Source organism: Etheostoma spectabile, chromosome 22 (genome assembly GCF_008692095.1).
Source record: "Etheostoma spectabile isolate EspeVRDwgs_2016 chromosome 22, UIUC_Espe_1.0, whole genome shotgun sequence".
Classification (NCBI taxonomy): Eukaryota; Metazoa; Chordata; class Actinopteri; order Perciformes; family Percidae; genus Etheostoma; species Etheostoma spectabile.
Window position 1 is genome coordinate 2,327,048 of NC_045754.1, and position 26,300 is coordinate 2,353,347.

General features: G+C 40.6%; 1 protein-coding gene across 6 annotated transcripts in view; it reads left to right on the forward strand.

Moving 5' to 3' along the window:
- The window catches only part of slc12a7b (solute carrier family 12 member 7b), a 90,224-nt gene that overhangs the window by 26,208 nt on the left and 37,716 nt on the right, over positions 1–26,300 (forward strand). For 5 of the 6 annotated variants that reach the window (XM_032503362.1, XM_032503364.1, XM_032503367.1 and 2 more), the window contains exon 2: positions 25,839–25,933. In XM_032503362.1, coding sequence (XP_032359253.1) covers positions 25,839–25,933 — 95 coding nt within the window. Of the gene's footprint in view, positions 1–12,564; positions 12,824–25,838; positions 25,934–26,300 lie in introns of those variants that run through there. The other variant, XM_032503368.1, reaches the window with a different exon arrangement.

Genomic DNA, 26,300 nt, shown 5'->3' on the forward strand with positions numbered 1-26,300 from the left:
GAGCAAGTCAGTTGCCAGTATTTCATTTCTGCCGTGGAGCTGCAATTACAGCTGCATGCTGGGTAAGATTTTGCAGACAGTTGGAGTGAGAATGAGATTTTTATTATGATGGTAATGCAAGATATCCTACTGCGGCGTGCTTTGGTTTCCCACTGTGCATGTTTGTGTGCATGCAGCCATAACCAACATAATGTAACATAGCTACAGTGCAAGAACAACAAATACTTAAGTAGAAGTAAAGTGAGATCAGGTTAAAAAGTAAGAGTAGGTTAAAAGAATTGTGTTGCTAAAACAATGGATTGTACAAATGCTATTGTAGTGCAATGTGAACATTAAGTACAACATCAACATAGAGCAGGAACATAAAGTACAGGGTGAGCGTATGTAGCAGCAGTTCAAGAGAATGGTTCAGAATGGTTGAAGGGTTACTAGGGAGGGACCTTGATAGTGTAGTGTCATGTTGTGTTGGGAGGGCTGGGTCAAATAGCAGTCACTGTTATTGATTATCCCTCTGGCTCGCTTCCTGTTGGCTGAGTGTGGGGAGGTGAGACCCCACCCCCGTGCTGTAATGTAATGTCCAGTTATTCTCCTTCACTCTGAATTCATTGTTTGTCTTACCCTCCCTTTCTGTTCTGTCTCTATTCCCGTTGCCTTTTTCCTTCTATAAATGAGGTTTGTGCCCTAGCTATCTCTGCATCTAACCCACTATTTACAGGGCTTAAAAAGTCTAGTACTTTTGTGGCTCTTCATTTCTTTGTACTTTAATGTCGTGCTATAGCTCTTAAATTTTATTCATAACGATCTTAAAAGGGTCTCAAAAAGTCTTATTTGACTTTGTAAAACCTGCAGGAGCCTCAATTTAGGAAATCCAGTTTTGACTTCTGAGACATTTGTTTAGTGTCCTGGTAAAGTGAACGCATAGGGCAAACAATGTCAGACTTCGATCCGTTTTGGGCTGTTTTGTGTCACCCTCTTCTACTTTATGTCTGACAGTTAGCCATTCTTCTAACAAGAAAAAAGGTAAAATCTTAGAGTTTTGCTTTAATTGAAATAGAAGCCAATTTCACTTCTGCGTCAGCCATATAAATGTAAACTTTAACCAAATATCACCAGCTCAAGCTTCCTGGCCTGGCCCTTAGCTTTCACCTAAACTTTCCCTTTCCTCACCAAATGTACCTACACAAAGACAAACAACTACATCTTTTAGAAAACCATCAGCTGGTTCGGCGTTGTGTAGTGAAAGTGATTGTGGCGAGGCTGTCCACAACACAAGTTCATTGTAGCTGTGGCGGAAGGAAGGAAGTAACAAGTGTTCAAAAAAGAAAACAAGACTGTGTATGCCAACTTCAAATCTCGGCCAATTCAGTGCTATTTGTTCCCCTCTTCTATGTGGAGCCACATTAAAACACTTTTGCCAATGAAACACACATAAACAGTGTTATTGACTGTGCTTTTTAAAACATTTAAAAAGCAGTTCATTGTTGTTGGTGAGGCCTAACAGTGTCTGTGCACTGTAGGTTTCGCTGTGTGGAACTGAACTGAAAGTCTCTGACTATGTTTTGCTGAGTTGATGGTTCTATTATCCTGAGAATTCTTTGGCTTAAAAATCCTTCATCACCCTATTATTACCCCTCTTCTCGTTGGGGATTCCACCAGACTCTGGTTTATTGTTAATATGAGGGCCCAAATCTATAAGTTCACACTGGCTTTTGCTGAAGTTGTTTCTTTTTGGTTTCTAGTTATTTATAAAGGCGTACCTTCAGTTCATCTTCAGTTATCCAAAGCTGACATATTAGGCAACTGTATTTGTAATGGTTTAGATGAATAAAATCCATAAGGGTTTCATGTGTCTTATTTTCTCTGCCACATAGGGCAGACAGATTTTCGTGAGAACACAGGGTTGCATAGAGGCCACAATCAGACTCTCCATGGCAGTGGGACAGTGTGTGAGCAGGAGCGTACGTAATTGTCAGACATTCTGTGGCCAGCGTGGGATAAAAAAAAACAAACAGCCTTGTGTGGACCTCTAGTACTGACGCCCCAAGAGTGAATGTATGTTATAGTAGTATGTAGGCTCTATGCAGAGCCTTTGCCGTAGGAATTATACTTGTGTGCTGGTGTGTCTGCGTCGTTCTAGCGAATCTCGATAGGATATCTGTAGCAGGAAAAGTTAACCCTCTCCTTTGATTTTAATGTTGTTTATGGAGAAAGAGAACCCAAAAATGAGTAGGGGGAAATGCAACGCTACCAAGCTTAGCAAATCTGACTAACTGCAGTCAGGCTTTTTCCTGGCTCACTATGGGCATTTGGGGGGACAGATATTAAGCGGGAGGTCTGGGGGTCTTTCCTCCAAGTCATTTTGGGCATCAAAAGAGTATTTTCGGCAGTCTGATACATTTATAGGCACAAATTTAAGTTGGAAACTTCTTTATTTACATCAAGGAAAACACAAAATGTTGGTGGCAGGTAATAAATCTAAATATAAAAATAAAGAAGCTTTCGCACCCGACTCCACTTGACCACAAAGTCCAGTTCATTTGATTAATGTGAACAGGCCTTGAAGGCACATTTTGCTCCTAAGTTAGAGAGTGACTTGCATAAGGGGACTGCAATTACAGTTGGAGCTAATGTGTACCATAATACAATCGTGTTATGAATACAAAATGTGATGAAGTGTTATGTTTTGTGTTTTTTTAAATACATCCTATTGATCTAGAAGTTATTAGTGATGTTGAATATACAGTAGTAGTGTTAACCGCCCCTACTGTTCTGCATGCATATGGACTGCTGATTCATTGCAAGGTTTAATTTTCATAGGTGGTTGTGATGGAGCAGTGGACATAACATATGCCTTTGGTGTGGGAGAGAAGGGTTCGATTCCCACTGCGATACATCAACCAATGTGTCTCTGAACAAGACTCTTAGCCCCTAGTTGCTTATTATATAGCAAGTGTAAGTCGCTTTGGATGAAAGCGTCAGCTAAATGACTGTAATGTTATGTCATAGTGTCAAACACAGTTTAACTGCTGTTACGTAAACAGGGCCCAGCAGAAAGACTGCCTCTGCAGCTCGTTAAGATTTAGGCTTGAACCTGACGTTTTTCATGCATGCTATCGTACAGCTTGCATTAGGTGTTAAAACTAACTGTACCTAAACACGTAATTTAAATAAAAAAAACCCTGACAGTTGTTGCGGTCTGCGTCGCCGCGATGTGTGGATTTCTGGGGAGGTGCATGTCAGGCTACGGCATAGGCGGAGGGTTCGTATCTACGTGTACCTACGGCGTAGATTTCACGCAGAAACATGAGTCGGGCTTTAGTCTGTTGCGTTACAAAGGGTATATATTCACTATGCTGCTCAAAGTCACGCCTTTTGAATAAATGACACATAGTATGTGGAGCTTTTGGCTTTAGTAGCAGTACTTGTGTTTAAAGTGGTTGGTTGTGACCCAATAAAACCCTTGTTTACAAAGCTAAATGCAAAGCTGCTTTAGTAAAATGCAACTTTATTGTAGTGTTTAAGCTGAATAAAAGCAGGTGATTGGACTAAGTGCATGCGGGGGTGCTGCCTCTGTCCGTTGGTCCATCTGCCCATCTGTCCCAGTCATGTGTTTCCTGTTTTTTTCCCAAGCAGGTCGGGTTCTGTTCAAAGCTGCTGTCTGTATGTGGCTGTTTGTATTTTCTGTTTCTCCTTCTCTCCCTATTATGTCATTTAGTCTCTATGCTTTCTCATTCTGCCCACATCACTAGCTGTATTTTACAAGCGTCCTATGTTTTTAGCAAGCTACCATGCAATCATGATGGCAGCCTGATGTTGGGGTTTGAATCACATGTCTTAAACTAGTTTCTTACAATCTATGTCAGTGATGCATGTTCATCTGTAGTGTGAGAACCTAGATCATTTGTTTGGGTGACTTATCCCTTTTCAGTCGAATAGTTTACCCAATAATATTTCAGTCATTAGCATCAACTTTCTCACCGTGTACCATTGCATCAGAACTCACACGTTTGATTATCCTTGAATAATCCTTTAATCTCTAACCTAATCTTTTTTCACGTGTATATTTTTCCTCCTAGACAGTTGTTGTCCTTTTTTGGATCAAAACTTGCATTGAATCCTTGTGCAAATAATGTTCCTTTGCGTTGCATTAGCCTGCCAAGCTACCATCAGTGTGTAGAAATAAAGCAACAGGTTGCCAAAGGCGAGCTTCTCAAAATCCCCAACGGTCCAGGGAGGGCTCCTTCAGTGTGGGAACATAATGACCTGTGTTCATGCCTCTACATTCTGCTTCGGGTTATGAGTCCTATAGTCTTGCATTGCCAGACCGTCCTCCACAGCGCTGCGGAGGAGGGTCTGGTTGGTCCACACAACATTCTGTGACAGGAGGAAACTCTGGTTTATTGGCATTTCTTTAACCCTCATGTTCTCCTCGGGTCAAATTGACCCGTTTTCCTATATCAATGTTCTTTTTAATTCCCCAAAATAACATGATTGATTTCACACAACGCTCTTTGCCAAGTACACATCTCTACTTTCATTAATTTTGGGGCGTCTTATTCAATTTTATAGCATTTGAAAATATATTGAAGGGGTTTTGAAATAGTATTGAGTAAAAGTTGACATATTCCAGTCTGTGATTATCCATCAACATCCATTCCTTTAATTTTTTGTCTAAATAATTCCTAATTTCTGCTTTTCTAACTCAAACATTAGCTATAATTTCCTAAAAATAAGGTTTACTGAACATAAATTCCAAAAATAACTGTAAAACTAAAGTTAATAAGCGTTGTGGCAAAAAGTGACAAACATTGAAAAGAAAGCGTCAATTTTGAAGGGAAGACAACACAAGGGTTAAACCAATCAAAATTGTCATGGGCGGCACTAAGCGGTGGACAGAGGTACGGTGCCGCTGCAGAACAGCCCAAGTTGAAAATTCCAACACGAAGAAAGCAGACATCCGGCCTAAATCAGGGAAATCCGGTGGAATTTCCGCTGGCACCGGAGCAATCCCGGAAGTGGAACGTTGTGGACATAGACTATGACTGGTACGACTGTTTGAACTGTAAAGTTTGGAAAGAAGCTTTGAGACTGAGTTGAGGTTGATAATGACAGGTAAGGAAATGCATCATGGGATGTAAGAGGATTGGCTTATTAGCTATGTACTTTAGTTCCCAGTTTGGTTTGAGGGACGGGGGAGTCTTCCTGTGTCCTTGTGCAAGCATACCGTGTCTTTTTTTCTCTGTAAAGATGGTGTTCTAAAGTAACATTGGTTTCACTCAGGTCAATATACCTTTTGCAATCAATAAACACATTCAGATTTATTTATTACATATTATATAATACCCCACAATACTCACAATTATGCACAATCTATTCTGTATTACCATAGCCATAGTCATAGCCTGTTCATAACCTGCACATACCTGTAGTAATAGACACTCATATAGACACATATATTTATTTATCATTGCATACCTTGTACTCTGTATATACTAGCGTATGTTATTTAATCACTGCTTAAAGCACTTCTTGTTAGACGCTTACTACATTCCCTTGCTATGTCCTTGTGACATGTGCAATGACAATAAAGTTGAGTATTAGTCAAGGCTGCCCCTTGTCTCTATGGTGTAGTATGCTGACTGGTGTGTGTTGGATGTGAGTGGAGAATGAATGCAGGGAGGAGAAAAGGGGAGAGAGGGAAGATAGTTACTTTAGAAATGTAGGATGTGAGAGAAGGACCGGGACATGACACAATGTGCCGTGACATATAAGCCCACAGAATATTTGATTTAGCGAGGCCAGCCTTGAAACGTAATGTGTGTGTGTCTGTGCGTGTGCGTGTGTTACATGTTTAAAAAGAAATACAGCAGTTACAGCCATCTCTGTTAGACCTCAAGCATTTGCTTAAATACATATCAAACTAAAATGTAAACTTCACTGAGATATGGCCAAAAATGGGAGGTTCTCAAAGCTACATAACCAGTGTGAACACGTGGTTTGAGGTTTTGTTTTGAGGCTTGCAAAGATAAGTACAGGAACAATATTCAGGTTGAGACTCATCACTTGGCCTGTACCTGGGAAACAAAGTCCTACATATGATGTACATACATCAAATTGGGTCCAGATGTCAAAATTTGTATTGGAGAAATCCCTTCATAAAGCTATTGTCTCTTTCAGGCCTTCAACCTGGATACATTCCAAGGTAATGCTAAAAAGGAGTTAACAATCTTGAACCTTTCAGCTAAGAGAACATTTTAATTCCTAATTGGAGGGTTTAGAGCCAAGTTCTTTTCCAGGTTTTTGCCTTTAAAAGGACACCGTCGCACCAAGTGCCTGCTCATTGTGAAATGTTGGGTTTCTGTAAGACATAGTGTGCTCTATATGAAAAGTGTCCTGAAATAACTTCCGATTAGACACTATAAATAACATAAAATGGAATTGAGTTTAGTCAGACAGTCCTACCTGACAGCTGCTTCCTGCTTCCTGTTCAGTGATCTCCTCCCCACCGGTTCCCAGCTCTCAATATGGTGTCTCTGATAAGCCCTTAACCAATAAGCACACACATTTCTGTGGCTGTAGCTTTTCTCTAGATATACTCTGTAGCTACTGGCTGTAGTTTGTGTGAGGCCCTCAGGGGTCAAATGGCTTCCGTTCACATCGGTATATTGGCTGTACAAACATGGTGAACTCCAGTTCCTTTCACTTGACTAGGCTTGAACAAGCCAAACATTTCAAGTCTGTTTAGTTAGAAACTGGTCATTGCTCCCCCCAAACAGAAGCAAACCAACGACATGGTTTTCCTTTTTTTTGGGGCCCCAAAAAATGATGGGAACAAAAATATTTGCTGGTCCAGTTAAACAAAATCTAGTAAAAAAGTTTTGGCAAACAAGTACAATGTAATTTAAAAGGTCAATTGCGAGTTTTTTTTTTTATTCATAAGGCTTGGGTTTAGCTGCTAACACCCCAATTAATTTCTAATGTTTGACAACTTAAAAAGGATTTCAAAGGGGGGTCGACCTTTTCTGTTAAAAAATAAGATCCTTTTGAACATAACAACACCCCGAAAATTGCGTTCACTAAACCCCCCGCCCCCTTTTAAATAAAAACGTCATTTTTAGCACCCAAAACACTTTTCCCAAAGTCAACAGAAACAAAATAAAAATTGTTTGGGGTTTTTTTTTCCCATTTACCAACCATCAAAACTATTTTTTGGTTGAAAAAAACACAGTTTACCGTTTGCATGTGAAAAGACTTTGGCTCTATCACACTAAAAGTACTGTTTGGAATTTTGGGGGGTTTAGCGTTAGGGACTTCAGAGCTGTTTCTGGTTAAACAGAAAGGTCTTTGTGAGCTTTATTAACGGTGTATCTCTGTAGAGATCCTTTCCATAATGTTGTCAGACACTTAGAATAATAATCTGAGCTTTTCAGTGGCAAAAACAGCCCTTTTCATGGACAAACTATAGCTGAGCATTCGCCCCATAGGGTTACATTGCAGTCTGGTCTGTGACCAATGTCAAAGATTGTTGTTCCCATCAGTCACTTACACAATAAAACATAGGAAAAAACAGGTTGAAAAAAAGAGTAGTTACCCTCTTAAGTAGTTCTTTGGTTAAAGTCTTGTTAGAAGTAAATGTCCCCTTCCTTGAATGTAAACATAACAACATCCACGAAATTGCGTTTACTAAACCCACCAGACTTCATGTAAATCAACAGTTCACCAACAGCTTTTAGCAGTCTTACTTTCCACAGCTAAGTGCTGGGTCAGTGCTATGATGTCCCTACATTTCCCTTATCAAATGTGAGGGTACACTAGGCATTATAACACAATGATATTTATTTATAGTGGTGATTTTGGACAGTTGTTTAATGTGACGGTGAGTGCTTTTATATCTGTTTTACAAAGAGTAAATCTTCAGCAAATTACTAGGACATGATTGGTTTTGTACTAATGGTTTACCAGCCACAAAGCTGGCGGGGAGCCAAGACTTTTAGAAGAGTAGAGGTACAAGTTAGATGTCTCGTCAAGATTTGCATCATAGATGAGAGGCCAAAAAACCATGTCGGAGCAAGATGCAAACCTGCTCTCACTTGACATGAAATGTCTGACAACTTTAGAGACGCTATAGTATAGCTGACAACATCGTCACGTAGCTGAGCTTTGGTGTCGACGGCTTCTCGCAGCGCTGCAGGCCTGACTGATTTAGCTCCCTGACAAACAAAAAACATAATTTGGACATTGTACATTTACACTTAATCCAAAATAGATAGCATTTTTGGGAGCACTGAAAGGGCGACATCCCCCTCTTCCAAAGGCCATCATATCCCGCTAAATTGGCTTTGCTACACTTGAAGAAGACACTGGGAGTAATTAGAGAAGGGTTAGAGAAAGGTCTAATGTGATTCAGGATGAAATCCTAAGTTGTATTGTGAGATGTGTGTGTGTGTGTGTGTGTGTGTGTGTGTGCTTGTTTGCGTGTGATTTCCATAGTCCATTTCAAGTCCAGCTGTCAGATGATTTTGTTATCACATGACTGTGATTCATTTGCACTTTTGGCCAGAACAATTGGGAAGGACTCGGTGATACAACCAGATGCTGTTTCACTCGCTTATGATGACTTTGCAATGTAGAAGTACAGATGAATGTCAGCTGTCTAGAATTACATTGCTTCTGTGTGCCAACCAATATGTTTCCAGTTTCTGTTGCATTGATAATAATCTAAATGCTTTTGATGCTCTTGATTTGTAGTACCTTGAACTGCGAAAGATTCATTTCCATTTGATGTCTTTAGTACATGTCACTAGCTATAGCTATAGAAATGCAAGCGAAACGCAGACAAAAACCCAGATGCTCTATATCAAAACGGAACGGGAAACACAAAGTCTCAGGCTCTGTATCCATCTCAGCTCAAAAACAGGACTATTGTGTTACTAAGTATTTAGCATTGACAGTGGAGAGACATTTTTCAAAGCACCTAATCTGTGCCAACAATCACTATCTGTCATTGTGCGACCGATCTCATGCAGTGTTTACACAGGGGAGCGAGGATTCAGGTGTAAGCGGCGCTAAGTAACCTTGATCTTACAAGCCCTGGCAGACCCTTATTCTCTCACTCTTTCTCTCTCTTTTTCTTTCTGACATACTCCCACACTGTCTCAGCCGCGTCCACATATGTTTCCTCTTCTTATATACCTATACAAGTTCAATAAGTTCAATATAAAGTAGCTCCAGGATGAAAAGTTGACTTGAACATAGTCCTTATTCTGAAAGGTTTTGCACATCCCCTGCTACTATATTTTTGCACATGCTGCACTAAAGCTGTACATCTTCCAATTTTTAAACCGCTACGGTATATTGGCTCATGTTATAATATCTGTAATAGTATTTGCTTTAGTTCAATATGTGTATTGTATGCACCAAACAACAAAGCAAGTTCCTCGTATGTGATGATCTGATTCTCTTACTCAGCAGTTGAGCGAGTGTAACAGATCAATTTTCAGTGATTTCCCCAGTATGGATGTTTTAAAGTATGCAATAAACCCATAGCCCTAGACACTAGTACACACTGTCTGTAACCCCCCTCTCTGTCCCTTCACTCCTGCCCAAACTGTGTATTGCATAACAGATAACAGACAGTGTTGTTTACCTGAAGGGTTTAAAGGCTTAGAACGTCATTAAGTGCAACACAGACACTTGTGCGCATGCACACACACCCACACACACACACACACACAGACTCAAACGCCCACACACACACACACACACACACAAAGTAACAGACAGCCGCCATCTGACATCAGACCAAGTGGAAGTTGATACTACTAAATCCTTCTTACTGTGTTTTGAAAGTCCCTCTTTAAGCTCTGCTTTCTACACATCTGTCAATATAAGATGCAGACTTTGGATGTTCAGACGAGTGGAAGCTGGGTGGACATTTTTTTTAATTTAACTTGTCAGCAAATGTTATTTCTAGTAATATATCAGTTTTATTAAATTATTATTTATACATTGTTCTCCTGAGTCAAAACAGTTTATTCCCCAGCCCCAGGCTATCGTTCAAAAATATTCAATACCGATACCAATACTGGGACTCTGATACCGGTTCCTAAATAATACTTTTTTTTCGATTTTATAAATAAAAATTGAAGGCACACTTTTTTCAGCTACTACGTGAGCCCTGTCTGTGTTTGTAACGTAAAGTTTTGCCTGCGTGTCTCTTCGACGTGTAACGTTAGACAGCCAGTCACAGACATGATCAGATCTTGGTAGTAGCATGCTGCGTGCTGATTGGCTCACTGACACTAATGAGATTTACTCCTTAGGTTTTGAAATTGGGTATTGAATGACAAGGCATTTTTTGTGATATGAAACAACCAGAAACACAGTAAAAATGATTTGACGTGTAGCGTTAGTTTGGACCACGTCCCAACCACCAACATGGAGGGGGCGGGATTTTACTTGAAAGTTGACTTGACTTAGTTATAACCTATACTGGAGCCAGCCACCAGGGGGCGATCAGGTTTTACAGTCCATGCAGCGACCCGTGCACCTGACCGACGGTTGGCCAGAGGACGGCAGCAGAAACTGTCCGTGGCTTTAAAGCCGTGTCTTCCTTAACCCTGGAGCCTTGGCGTGGCTTCTGTGTTTTATAAAAAGTTCAGGATAAGCCTAATCTGGTTAAGTGATTACTGACCCCTTCACATGCTTTTAGACAGGAAGATCAATGGGTAGCCAAGACAAAGGTAGAGATCAGAGTGCTAGGTTCACGAAAGCTTTGGTGTAATAGCTGGGGCAGAGGCCGATCAGCCATTGTCTAGCCTAGATTGTGGGGCTGCAACACATCCTTAGCTCCTTTTAGCTATCCTCTAGCTCAGTCTATCTCACATACGTTCAAATTAGGGTTACATGAAATCAATCACCAACTATTTTGTTAATGGAGAAATGGGTTTGATTCCATTCTCTGATTCCAGCTTCCTACATGTTACAGTAAACTAAATATATTTGCCATTTGATTTGCAAAAACACTGATTGACAGTTTTCCCCATTTTATAGACCAAACAACTATTTGATTAATCGAGACAATAATGGACAGATTTAATGACTGTGAAAATAAGCGATAGTTGCAGCCTTAGACCAAAGGATGAACCAAAAGATTAATCTGAGAAATAGTCTACAGACTTATAGATAATGAAAACAATCCTTATTTGCAACCCTATTATTACCTTTATGGGGTTACCCAGGCCTACCCTAGTTAAGTTTACTATAATTATATTATAGCCTATATAATTGCCGTCTGTTGACATTAAAACGGTTGTAAAGATGCCTGTGATTGCATGGCTCCATACCAGTATCCTATAAAATCTAGTATACAATAGGGTTATTCAATTTAAATATCCTCCCAGCGAAGATCCATACCTTGTGATGTCTAAATTCTGTTCTAAAGCCTACTCCTACGTCTATTAAACAAACTTAACAACATACATTTCTATATCATTTCAACAATATTCATTGTCAATTTTCAAATGAGTGTCATATATTGAACTTGTATGTGATTGGCAAACAAATAAATATTTTAACCATAAATAAAAGTATTTTGAGCACAATAAACGTAAGGCCTACATTGCAAGTAGCAAGGAAGACAGAATTTTCCAAATAAATAAATAAAAAGTGCCTTTTTTTTTTAAAGTTCAAACAGAGCCCCTTTTTTCTTTATTTAATTTCATTTTAAATGTTGTTTCTAATTCCTTTCAGAGAGAGAGAGAGAAAGAGAGAGAGAGAGAATCCTGTGTCAGCCCTGCCACCGACGATGAATGTTGTATGTATGTTGTCGTAGCCTCCAGCTGTGTTGTCCTGTGCGCTCCCTGTGCTGTGCCGATTGATTGGCCATCTCCACACATGGCACCTCCACCCTGGAGGTCAGGCAGAAGGAGGTCTGATTGTAAATTACACCGCTCGCTGAGGCAGCAAAGGATTATTGATTCAAAAGATATACTGCACAGCTTTTACTTTGGATGACAAGCGTTTTCTCTGCTTTGTCAGTGCCACAATCTCACAAATGATTTCTGTAGAAAAGAAAATACATTATTGCATTGTTTGTGCGCTTCCATCCATCCTTCTCTGTCCTGCCACTGTCCCGTAAGGATGTCTGTCTGTTATACTGCTGCTTTCTGCTTCCCTCGCTGACTTTGCTCCTCCCTCTTTGTGTGTGTGTGTGTGTGTGTGTGTGTGTGTGTGTGTGTGTGTGTGTGTGTGGTGTGTGTTGTGTGTGTGTGTGTGTGTGTGTGTGTGTGTGTGTGTGTGTGTGTGTGTGTGTGTGTGTGTGTGTGTTCCAACACGCACATGCATGTGTGTGCTTGTATGTGTAGCAGGAATCAGAAGCTCAAGGAGGTTGAGGAAAGGGAGGTTTTGTGTGTGTGGTGTGTGTGTGTGTGTGTGTGTGTGTGTGTGTGTGTGTGTGTGTGTTTTGTGTGTGTGTGGTGTGTGTGGGTGGGTGCGTGCAGGTCTGTTGGTGCGAGGGTGCTTTGTGATGCATGGCTGATGTCACTGACATCATCGTCACAGGCCACTTTTCACTCTCACACACACACACACACACACACACACACACACACACACATGCTGTCACAGAAATAGCTGATCCTCACATTATCCACACAGCACAGGCAGTATTCCTGACTTCTGCACCTTACTAGCAGTATCTTTATACTTTGGACCCCCATAACTGGAGTTCCCCAGGGACCACTACTAGAACCCCCCTTCCTTCTGCCCCCTTTTTCAGCCCCGCTCCTTAGAATGGAGCAGAGGCGAGGCTCTCGACGGAAGGGTAAGTTTTTCAGAACTACAGTGCTCCTTCAGTTGCCCTTTAGTACTACCACTATATTTCGACTTTATTGGGGTTATTTGTAAGGATTTTTTTCTCTATTGAGGATTGATATTTAAGGGTTATTGTTTTATTATTGGGCTCTCTGTTGTGCACACATTTCTTTTTCGTCTTGTGTTATGATTCTCCTCAAGATCAATTGTTCCCCCAAAGACAAGTCTGGGTTAAAATGAGTTGTTGGTGTGTGAGTTTTGTGTCCCGATACTAGATTAGGTGTAAATTGTTCAATGATAAAAAGTATGATCAGCATGTAGGTTTGCAGTGCTTCTGTTGTTAGGTGCTCACTAAGTTAAAATCCTGTATGGATCACTGGGCAAAGCATTGCACTAACTCTGCCAATAAGAGTTGAGAAATTCATCCTAAACATGTATGCAATGTGCTGTCACGTAGTCTGCACTAAAGTACCTGTGAAGGAATTTGTTTGCTGCTGTGTGCTGCTTCTTTATCGTGAAGCTGAAACGTGTATCCTTTTTATGTTAACCTCGAGCTAAAGAAACTGATTTTTGACTTGCACTGTCTAGACCTCCTAAAGCTAACCCTTTTTTGTCTCCTATCCTTTTTTTTTTCTTGGTACAATGAGCCATGGGCTAACTCCGGCTGCGTTAGGCAGATTACAGTGTCGTCACAGTGTGCAGCTTAGTGGTTATAAATAGGATGCATGCTCATTTATTACCACAGTGACCATAGAGGCTGAGCCTGACCGTTAGCACATCCTCTGTACCCGCTGGTGAATCTGTACCAATCAGTAAGCAGAGCGCTGATGAAGTGTGGTTTAGCCCACGCAGCTTCTTTAGCCGGGGATGTGATTACACATGGAAAAAGCGCCGAGAAAAAACGGCACACATGACATGCAACATTAAGTCTTTCGTTAACAACAGATGACAGCTTGACAACTGTCCTGACTAATGACTTCTTTCAACTATGCAGGGGCAGGAAATCCCACTCCCTTATGCAACATCACTGACAGCACTGTAAATGTCAGATGTTGGGGCAGTCTAGCATGCGTCAGTAGTGAGGAGTTTCAAAACCCCATAATGCACCCATAATTGCTTTATCTTGCAATAAAACCATGACTTTGACCAAACACATTGTAATGGTGTGGAATGGTTCACTCTGGTACTTATATATTTCTATATGTGTGTACCTATTTTAAGTAAATTTAAGTTGAGGCAAGTTGATTGGCGTTGTGTGCTGGAATAAATTAAAAACAGTTTTTCCCCTAAAAGGCAGGAAATCACTTTAAAAATGTTTTGGAAAATGATTAACAGTATTGTAAAATATAGGTAATTTGACTAAAGCAACAGTAGTATGAGTTATTACCTCCTACTTGGTGGCAGTGGCTCAGCGGTAAAGTGGGCACCTGCCAATCGGAAGGTTAGGGGCTCGATCCCTGGTCCTGAAGTTCAATGGCAAAGTGTTCTTGGACAAGAAATTGCGGGTAAATGTGTGTGAGTGTTTATCTGATGATCAGGTGGCACCTTGCACAGCAGCCTCGGCCACAGTTTATGAATGTGTGTGAATGGTTTCTGTACTATGTGAAACCGCTTTGTGTAGTCGATGTAGTAACACTTTTCACTCTAAATGTTTTACTCATTTCCTGACTATGCTCAGAGCATAACAGTCTTGGCCAAAAGCTTGTGCTGTCCTTGGCAACAAGCTCTTTCATTAATTATAATTTATTAAGTGTGCAACCACTTCTCGCTAGAGTGCTCAACTAGAATACATAGTGATGGGCCACATCATAATTAGTTCCTGTCTAATGGCTTGTCCGTTGTTGTTTCTCTTCAGAATTATGCTGTGCTGTTTGTGTATAACTACTTTGAAATGTCTGCTCTAAATGGATCTTGTTTTTTTTTATATAAAACTTAACAAAAATAATTAAATGAATGTAATCAACAAAATATTGAACTGAAATGTCTCCAACTAAACTGACACAAATTTAGTTTGCCAGTTTGCATAGCTGACATATTTTTTGTCGTATCACGGCGTTCTACCACACTAGCCTTTGGTTTTACGGGAGAAGACAATGTTTATGTTTATCTAGTCCATATCCACAGCGTTCCACTTCCGGGATTGCTCCGGTGCCTCAGGAAATTCCGCCGGCTGTCTTTTTGCCGATGTCTGTTTCCTTCTGCTTTCTTTGTGTTGTAATTCTAACCTCTGGTGGGTTTCTGAGGACTATGGTTACCTGGTCCTCCGATCTCTGCAGGGTAACTCCAGACAGCTAGCTAGACTATCTGTCCAATCAGAGTTTTCTGTCGCACGACTAAAACAACCTTTGAACGTACACGTTCCACCAAAACAAGATCCTTCCTGAGGCTGTTTTGCAATGGCTCCGTGCGGAGCTTAGCATCGCCCATGACAGTTGTGATTGGTTTAAAGCAATGCCAATAAACCAGAGTGCGTTTTTCTCCTATCCCTGAATGCTGTGTGGACTAGCTGACCTTCCTCCGCAGCGCTGTGGAGGAAGGTCTGGTGAAGCAAGACTATGTTTTAACCAGAGAGGGGGTGATTTAATTTGCGTATGGTCATCGCCACTTACTGACTGGATCTCCTCTCACAAAGTGCGCTATAGCGCACCACACACACACACATGCACACACATACACACAAACCCACACACACACACACACCACTTCATGAATGACAGACCAACTGTTAATTGCAAAATTGCACAAATTATATATATATATATATATATATATATATATATATATATAAGGTAACATACTCTATAATGGTGCCACCTGCTAATCAAGAGCATGCAGAGCTGACTGTTGTACAGTTAGTGAATCACCTCTTACATACAGTAGGTGTAGGTAGTGTACATTTGGTTTGTCAGAGGTTGTTAAGAGATGAGAGTATTTGATACAAAATACAAATGTTGGCCTTGTTTGGCGCAGGCCTGGATTGTTGGATTAGCTTTGCTGACCACAGTGATGACACGGTGGGTAGTGGAGTTTTGTGTTCAGACATCAGTATGTTTATATGCGTGCAGAATGCAGAATAAGAAGGGGAAGTGTGGAGAAGAGGGCAAACACAATAAAATTAGAGATGCCCCAGTGAGGACATTTCCTCACCTTGCCTCTAGCTCACCCAGTCAGAGCGGGCTCCCCATGTAGGCAGAGTCCTTTGCAACGACCCGGGGTAGAGTCCGACCTTTGCTGTGTGTGTGTCCCCCCCCCCCATCTCACTCCCACCTATCCTGTTTATCCACTGTCACTATCAAATAAAGAAAAAAGCCCCAGACATAATCTTTTATCGGAGTTTACAGTTTACCAATTGCCTCATTAAAGTTATCAGGTTCCTCATAAGCATTGGGTTTAAATCTGAAGTGCATGTTCCCCAGGAAAGGGCCTCTCTGCTGTAGACTTATCCTGTTTTTTGAAAACTTGTCTTTAATTGGCGTATATGCACCTTTAGTTTTATTGTAGAACTAGATTGCCTAGTTCGACAGCTAAGTCCAAGTTTTGTGAGTCAGCTGCATCGCACTGGACAGACTTATTCTTCTTCTAATCAACAGTTGACTACACCTGAACTTTAATTAATGGGGATGCATAAATGGGTTTACAGTGTGATGTGATTCAACCATTGCAGCTGTAATGGAATATTGTCTTTGATGCTGTGCCACTTATTAATATATATAAATGTCTACATGCTTCGCGAGGGACGTCACTACGCCTGCTCTGCTTGGCCCTACTTGGCTCCCCTGTGTATTTCTGTGACAGAAACATTGCAAGCTGCTACAGTTTGCATCTTGTGATGCATAGCAGATTGCAAAGCACACCTGACTAGGAGCCGTTTAGCTCAAACTTGCGGAGTACGCCTGGTGGTTGGGTTGAATCAAGGTCAGATTACGTTCTCATCACCGAAGCATATCAGTGCTGGTTTGGAACTGGTTGTTTTGGTCTGCATCTGAGTGTGAGTGCTGTTTTCACACCTGACCAAACAAACCGCAACAAGGGGGTAAATGCTCCAGGGTTTGAACCAGACAGGTTTGAAAATGCCCTAAGATCCCTTTAGCTGGAGACAATGCTGGATTTTAGAGCTAGGACATCCTTTGCATTCATTCGGTTTCCCTTGAACACCTTCCTTGACATTATTCGCTCCTTACATGAACGACTTTGCTTGTGCAGTGCACTTTCAGCATTCCTGAACTCACATGAGAACAGCTGATGTCAGGACTTTTTTATGCCATGCGGGATAGCTAATAATATCAAACAGCAGGCTGACATCTTTGCAGTATGTACCTGTGCAGCCCTTATTATTGTGCTGGTTTTCTCAGGGGACAGCTGGACACGGTTGTGGTAAATTCAGCTCCTCAAAAAAAAAATGTATCCCAATTTGCAGCCTAAACCATACTTCTAATCATTCAGTTATTATTTTGTGATGCTGTAGCAATTATTCCGGGTTGTTCAGTTAACAGTCAGTCCTCCTGTACCTTTGTGTTGCCCCATAAGATAATGCTCAGGTATGTGTGTGTCATTTTTTGGTAAGAGGAAAAAAACATAAATTTCCAGGTAACAGAGTGAATTAGTCCAAGATAAATGGGTTTTATGCACAGAGACTAACATCTGTTAACTAGGCCAGGGTCTTGTCATTGCTACTGTATATGTATCTGGACCATGTCCCCGAGGACTGTTCAACGTCACACCGGAGCACACTCATTCACTAACTCACACACATGCAAACAAACACACACACACACACACACACACACACACACACACACACACACACACCACACACACTTTAACTTTTGGATAATATGTAGACAGAGTGACAGACAGACATGTACATACACCTTCTTCATCTTCCATAGAATCCCCCTATGTTCTTTTTCCATTTTTGCTTTTTGTTTTGTACACGACCTACAACATTTACTGCAGGAATTGCAGTATTTGGCATCTTCTGGGATTTGTAGCAGCTGGCACGTTTGTTAAGAATGGTGATGTGCAAGTGCAACTTAAGGTCATTGGAGGATTTAATGACATGGAGGTGGGACACAATCTGTTGCCACACATCACCATTTGATTTTAGGCCTTTCTAGCTTAAAGGGGCATGAGATCCCATAACATTTTAATTCCACATTAGGCAAACAAAAACAGGGATGCATAAAATGAAGCAGAGAAAAATATAAAAGCATAATAGCAGTATGATGTTTTTTTCAGTTGTCATGAATGACCATGAAAAGTCTTAGTTTGCTAATGTATTTACAACAGTCAGAAACTGCTGTTATCCTGGGGCGGCCTCTAGCTCACCCAGTAGCTGCAGCAGCCCGGGTTCGAATCAGATCTGTGACCCTTTGGTGCGTGTCATCCCCCATCTCTCTCCCCCTTTCATGTCTATCCTATACTACTACAGGGAAAAGTCCCCCCCCCCCCCCCAAATTTCCTATGACCTGTAGTAAATAATAGCTGTTTTGTGTTTCACAGTTGTAAACACACACATTCTAAATGGCCCCAAGTTGACTTCCTGTTGAAGTCTATATGAATGACATCAACTGACAGGAAGTTATCAAGGGGCAGGCTGTTGCCCAGAAATGGAATTCTATTGAAAGGGTCTCTAAAAATACTAGACATTTGTAACCAGAAATGTCCAAAACAAATTCTCAGAGCCCAAAATAACATATTTATCTGACCAATCATCCAAAACTCATAGATACTTTAAAATGTTCTCTCTTGTTCTGCATTACACATGAGAATTAACTTTAAAAAAACCGACAATCACGTGATTATGTGATGTACAACATTATAGATCGTGTTTGGCAATGCAGAATTGTTTTTTTCTGTCTTTTTTGGTGAAACAATGGGAGCCTTTGAGTTCCAGAGGCATTCTGTACCTCCAGTAATATTTTTATCGTGGCATTGTTTTCAAGAGTAACTAGAGAGACTCATCGTGGCAGATGTAATCTAACCCATACACTTGGTCGGTGACTCGTCATAGCTGAGTTAACGTTAACCGTTAGCTAATCTTAGATGAGTCAGTCTGACTGTATTATCAGTAACGTTACCCCAGGGTCATCAAACACTCTATTGTTATCCCACGTTCATTAAAGCTACTGTATATTAAGTGGATTGAACACTGGCTCCCTCTGTCTATTCGGCAGTATATAAAACTCAAAGCGTAACTCTCGTCAAAATGCAACCTAGGGTCTTTTTGTGAATGTACTTGAGTCAAAGTTTTGTTTAAGAGCATAATTAGGAGGGAACTTTAGGACTTTTAAGAATGTCCGTATTTTCGGTCAAATGGCCTTTTGAATGGGAGTCCTAGTTGCACTATTATGATAGTGTCAAAATCACTCATTTTAAAACCCACAAGCTCCTAAAGCTTAGTTCCAGATAAATACAGGGATAATTTGTTGTTTTGTCGTTAGTGAAAACCAATTTTGACCTTATGACATTTCCTCCTATGGAGTCCGTTCATTCACATCCGGAGATCGACACTTTTTAACTGGCGAGATGTCAGCAAGCGGAAAATCCAACAGCTACAGTGAGTTGTTAAAACCTTTCTTTTTAGGAAACTCTGTGAACACAAACAATGTTTTCAGTACTTGAGTTCATGTGTAACGCCCCTGGTGATACCTGGAGCAAAGTCTCATGTTGTGTCGAGCCTTCTTAGTGTTTTAAAAATAGTGATTTGGATGCGATCACAGTAGTGCCCTTAGCACTCCCATTCAAAAGGCCAATAGACCAAAAATACGGTCAATCTTTAGAGTGGCGCTTCCGTCCTAATTATGCTTTCAAACGCAAGTTTGAATTGGGTACATTCAGAAAAAGACCCTAGGTTGCATTTTGGCGAGAGTTACGCTTTAAGATCAGGATTTTTCATTTAGTTATTAGAGGCCCTGAAAGCCACACAGCAACTTTTTGGAATTGTACCAAGCAAAAAAAAAGCCAATCGTAAATATGACAAAGGGTAAAGATTAACCGCTAACAAGGGTGACACTCAGTAATTCTAATGGTTTGTTTTCCCCCACGGTATCAACGGAAATGAGATTTTAGTGGGCGTTCCCAGTAATGCCGACCAAGTCTATTACTATTCAACGATTCTGTTCACTCCCTGACTGACGTCTAAACCACCTTACACGTCGGCACATTCTAAAAGCAGAAACCTCACCTGATTTGGAAACAGTACTGCCAGTTTTATCCTGCCACCGGACCTCAAAGAGGATTTAGCTAGTATCATTTAAGACAATGATTACCTGTGGTGTGGCGCGTCCTACCAAGCTAAGCAGTGACTGACGGCATGATTTTACCATAGGCTGCATCCTTGCAGCACAATGACCGTTATCTTTAATTCATTCCCCATTATCCCAGCTTATTGAAACATTGTGCTCTCACCTAATATGATCTGCTATCAGACTGTGTTTTAAAGAGCTACACAGTACAAGGACATAGCGACTTTCCCTGTGATTACCACCGGGCTAAGCCACGCTACAAGCCTCTTATTCCCTCTGCAGCTGGATCAAGCAGTAAAAGTTCCCCATGAAATCTCCACTGTGGCCACAGCTCCATTGATGAATGAAGAAGACCCGGCAGAGAGCCTCGGTCAACAATGGACTCTCAAGAATGTGAGATAGTGGAACACTAAGATATTAGTCTATGGTTGTCGATGTTTCTTACTTGAGGCACTGCAGTGTTAAATTGTAGGGAACAATTAGCTTTAAACAAAACAGTTTAACTCTTCATGTCTGATAAAAGTCATAAATATGATAATAACAACATTAGATATGATCTTATTACTCTTTTAACATAAATCTAATGCCTAATATTCTCACGTATTAGATGCTCAAATTTGAGGATTTGGCAGTTTTCTTTGTACATTGATCTTTAGTGTTTTAACGGTTCATCATAAAAAAACAAACAATTTGAATAAGCCAGTAGGTCAACCTGCTCTGGGAAATAATTTTTCTGACATTTTACAGATGATTCTTTAATCACGCCTTCCATTTATCTCAGAACTCTGAAGTGAGAGCTGGGAATGACATCACACCCGAGTTGAATGCGTTCCATTAAAAAGTCTGATATTTATTGTGGGGTTAGCTCTAGCCAAGTTAGCCATTGTTACGTTACATTACATTTAGCTGACGCTTTTGTCCAAAGCAACTTACAATTGCTATATATGTCAGAGGTTGGAGCAACTAGGGGTTAGGTGTCTTGCTCTGGGACACATTGGTTGAAGTATCGCAGTGGGAATGGCACCCAGATCGAGACTCACCCAGATTGTTAGCAATCCCAGTTGATAACAACGCATTGCGTAGTTTTTTTGTGCGGATGGTAAGACAGTTAGACAGGACTGCGTTTACGACTTACGATTTAGTGAAACACAAATAAGACAGACGTGCTAATAACTGCATGTTACTACAGCTTTTACTACTGTCGGTGTACGAGGCAGCCATGTTGAATTTTTAGCTTGGGGTACTGCAAGGCTGTCAGAGTTCCGACCTCGGAAATCCGAGGTCAGGGGGGTGCGTTTCCAACTTTGACCTGGGAAAATCCGACTTCTGAGTGCAAACGAAACGCAACAATAGTTTAATTTTCTTAATTTTCTGAGTTCTTTGTTGGTGCTCCGGCAGTGGACTGCCATGTTATCCAGTTTATGACATTTATAGTCTCTCTGTTTTGTTTCCTGTTGTAGTTTTACTCTTTTATTCCTTTTGAACATAATGTTCATTGTTTTATTGTGTGTCGTATTGGCTTTAATTTTATAGTGTTTTCTTGTCTATGAAGCACAATGGACCATTTTGAAGAACCCATAATCTTTTGGAGTTCACTTTCGTTAACAATGCAACATAGGGCGTTTGGCCTTGGCGGAGCTCTGTGCTCTCCGACTGCCCTGCTGTTGTCTGTTTGGCTAAGGTTCATCCAGCAGAGTTTTATTATCACTCGTGTTGCTTTAAAGAAATGGATCTCTTCAACTGCTGACACTTTTTCTCACTCCTCCTTACTCAGAATCATAGCGTTGAGACAGCTTGTTATTTTGACTTATTTTGAACCCCTCAGATGGAACCGGCAAAATCTGGTAAAGCTGATTATGGAGAAGAAATGAGTGGATCTTCCCCCTGCTCAATTTGGATATTTTTTCTTCCTAAAACAAACAATTTATTTAAGTGTATAGAAAACTTTTCCGTTATAGTTATTCACATGTAGGTATCGTTTTGATTTTAACATATCTGATTCCAATTCTGATTCTTCCTTTTAATTCCGGTTCTTATCGATTACGATTCTTTGAGGTGTGGAGTTAAAACGGGTCTCATGGTTATTTCACAGATTATAAGAAGATCTTATTTTGCTTCAGATACAGCTTCAATGTTAAATAAAGCACCCCTTTAGAGAGCTTGTTGATGTGCTCTGTGGCTGAAACCCAACAAGTGCATGTACAGCAACCGCCACGGAAACCAAAACGTGCACGTGTTTAATTTGGAACCGATGATCAGATTCTAAACCAGATTCTACAAGCAATTCTAATAAAAAATGGAATTAAATGGAATTTTTGGAACAATTTTAAGTTGGAACCAGTTCTCGATGCCCAATCCTAATCACATGTGTAAATGCATATGGCATGATCACATGTATATTAAAAACCAAGAGAAACTTTTCCATCTTTCATATGATGGAGGAAAAGGAAGGCCACAGATAATCTTTACATGTTTAAGGTTATTTTGGGGCATTTTAGGCCATTAATGAGAGGACAGCTAAAGAAGTGAAAGGGGAGAGAGAGAGGGAAGGACATGCAGCAAAGGGCCGCAGGTTGGAGTTAAACCCGGGCCTGCTGCGTCGAGGTGTAAACCTCTACACACGGGCACCCGCTCTACCAACTGAGCCACCCACGCGCCCCCACAGGTAACCTGTAGCTCACGCATTGGTCTGGAAAAAGATCCCTCCCTGTTAACACTTGACTGCAGCATGTTGGGTATCTTAGCCCCTACACTCTGCTCACTCTGCTCACTCAAAACAGTTGCTCAGTCGGTTGCTGTGTAGGCTACCGGCCCCAGCAGCAAACACAGAATGTGGTTCACAGTTTGATGCTAGAATGTTGTCTCCGAAGATGACTCGGCGGCTGTGTGTGACGAAGGTCGGCTGTGTGGTTCTAAACAAAGCTACAACATCCGTGTGAACCAATTAAATGATCTTTATTGTGTCATTAGGCCTGTAACAATTAGTACATAACTTTCTATATTTTTTATATATATAATTGTGGCGTCTTTGTTTAACTGCAATGAGTTTGCTAACATAAGGTAAGGTCTTGAGACATATGACTGGTAATTGTTGATTTTGTTTAGATATGTCATATTGTAATTCTATAATTGATTTGTCAGACTATATCTATTCATTATTATTTCAAATGTTGGGACTTGAACCTAAGCAAACCTAAACAAAGGGGGGGGGGTACAGTTAGAAAATATGTTGTAATGTTATAATAATAATAACTGTTATAACAAAGAGGTGTAGTTTACGTCATAGGCTATGTCTTTGTGCTATTACATTATCTGGGTCACATGACACTGATAGTCCCAAAAGATGTATCCTGAGATTCATTCAAAACTTTAACTTGTTTAAAAAAGTAATAAATACATAAATAAATATTGTTAAATTTGACTGAAAGAGACAATTCATTTTAATTAGTTAATCACATTTTTTTCTCAGAATTTAATTACACAGCCAAATTCGGAAATGTTTCTGTTCTATGCGTCATATGGAGTTTTCGGTTCTTTAGGAAGACAAAATACATCATACATACATCAAAGCTAGAAAAATGACAACCACGCACCACAACAGTGATGATGCGTGGCTCTGTTAACCCTCTTTTCGACACGCAGTAGTTGACTCAGTTATGGAAATGATACGTAAGTTGTCAAAGCCACCTTGTACTATTGTTGCTCTGTCAGGCTCAAAAAAATGCCTTCTCATTTCCATTATTTTTATCAATGCGCTGTGTGATTGTCCACACATTGCTTGCTATTTGTTGACCAGTAGGAAAAGACAGATTATCAGCTGTTTTTAGGTAGTTTGCAGATGATCTGTATCGGCATTGGATCTGCCCTGGGCAGAGCAGGCTTGCCTCTACAAACATCAGTGTGATTCCTCCTGTCCACACTACAGAGAGCCAAACAGCCTTAAACATGGGGTCAGAGAGAGACACCACACTGGGAGAAGAAGAAACATTTTGCCGGAGAGTGTGGAAAAACACGAGAGATAGTTTTGTCTAGGGCTGCAGCTATATATTATTTAAGTAATCGAGTAATTGGATGAGAAATGCTTTTGCTTTATAGTAAATACCAATAGTAAATGTATAAAAGAGAGGTTTCATTTTTTAGAAAAAGCCAAAAAATCTATTGCTTAAATTACATACTGTAACCATAATAGGTGCTAATATTTTTAAGCACCAGCATCGTGGGCCACCCTGCTCCTAAATCAGGTTGCCAAAGTATGTTTTTGGTGGCCTGAATGTAATTCTTTTTTGCCCTTCTTCTCCTTCATGCCTCTGGTTTTTTACACTGCTTATACAAAAAAAGCTGTTCACTAGGCCCAGGTACATGCAGCTGTACGAAGATTACAGCAGGGCTATTCTGGGGGACACATTTTCAACAGGCTGATCTGAGTGAAGTTTAGAAAGCAGCTAAGTTTACCCACAGCTTTCATTTGAGCTTGTTTTCTAAAAAATAAAATCGCTACTGGCACAGTAGCATGCTGTAGTTGTGTAAAACGCTGGACGAGAGACTGCATGCAGACGTTCTTTGTCTGCTCCGTAGCACTCTGTCCAGAGTATTTTCAGCTTAAAGTGATCCTAAACCTTCCGCTGTCTTCTCCGCCTGTCTCGTCTCTTAGCCCTCACTATTTTCCTCTCTTCCTTCATTTTGTAATCTGCGGCATCAGTCTTCGCAGCTTGTGTTTACAGCGGTATACAACATTAGATAGATTGCTTTAAATTACGCTTTCGCATGGAGGATTTTTAGTAATCAAATTATTCGAGTAACTCGAGGAATCGTTTCAGTCCCAGTTTTGTCAAAGCTTTCATGGAAAGAGTGTTCTTTAACAGTGCTACAGGCAGACAGTCATTTGGATCTGGAGATAAACAACAGTTACGCTAATGATTAGAGGAGATAAATGTAACGTTTGGTGCGTCTGTGTTTAACATAGACCTGCTTACTACTGTTGCCAGGCAGCCTGCTTTCTTTTACTTCAGCTCTCTTCCTCTCTAATACTTCTTTTTCATTTTTATTTTATTTTGATTGTACGCCTTCTGGTGTTTCAGAGAATACCGCAACAAGTCAATGCGTTGAGCATTAACGTCTCCGTGCATGCTTGTAGCGCGCGCCATCTATGGAGGCCCTCACGTTGCCCTGGCGATTTAGCCAGGTCACAAGAGAGCCACCTATCAGATGTGCATAACCCTGGCTTTAGACTCAACATTAGGAGTGGGGTTGAAAATCGATACATCATAGTATTGCGATATTTTCAGTGGCAATACTGTCTCGATACACAGGTTCCAAGTATGGCTCTTTTATTATATATGTGTTGTCAGTTTGTCTGCTTGACAATCCCATTTTGCTGCAATATAATTAAAGTGAGATGAACAAACAGAGAGATGTTTCATTTTAGATGAAACATAAGTGACAAAGTTTCCTTTTGGGTACATCATTTGAAATTTGGAAAAATTTGAAGTTCAAAAGAAAGGTTATAAATTGCAGTATATCGCAAAATATTGCAATATGTTTAAAATCGCAATAATATCGTATGGTGGCAGAAGTACCGTGATGATGTTGTATCGGGAGGCGTCCGCTGATTCCCACCCCTACTCAGCATACCTCGCTAACCCACTAATCCCACTTGGTGGTACCCCCCTTGGGTCATAACAGGGCCTTTGATTCATAAGTAATGTGAAACAACGAAAGCACCTGCAGACTTCAGACCTGCACTACATTTGTAGTCTCAACTGTGTTATGTTTCCACAGGTGATGGCGTCCCAAAGGAAAACAGTCCTTTTATCAACAACACAGACAATGACAAAGGCAACAGCTACGATGGGACCAACTTGGCTCTTTTTGAGGTAACAATTTTGTCATTAGCTTGATATAACCCTTATACACAGGGCAGAGAGAGGTTGAATTGCACAAGGGAACTTGACAGTGAGATTTGTTTTGGCAAGAAGATAGAAAGAGAAACCCTTAAACTGTGGGGTAGAAGCTGCAAATACATCAATATCTTTTTCAAGTAAAGATTCACTGCCAGAACTATTTCTGCATTTGAAATTAGAACTGACCCATCAAAGCATTCATGAATGCGCAGTATGCTAAAGCATCGGGGTAAGCTGTGGGGGAAGTAAATAAATACACCAGGAGCTTTTCTTAGCTCAACAATGCGTCAAAGAGTTTATTTGCCATAAAAAGTTGGTGCGTTCCTTCAAGAGAATTCAG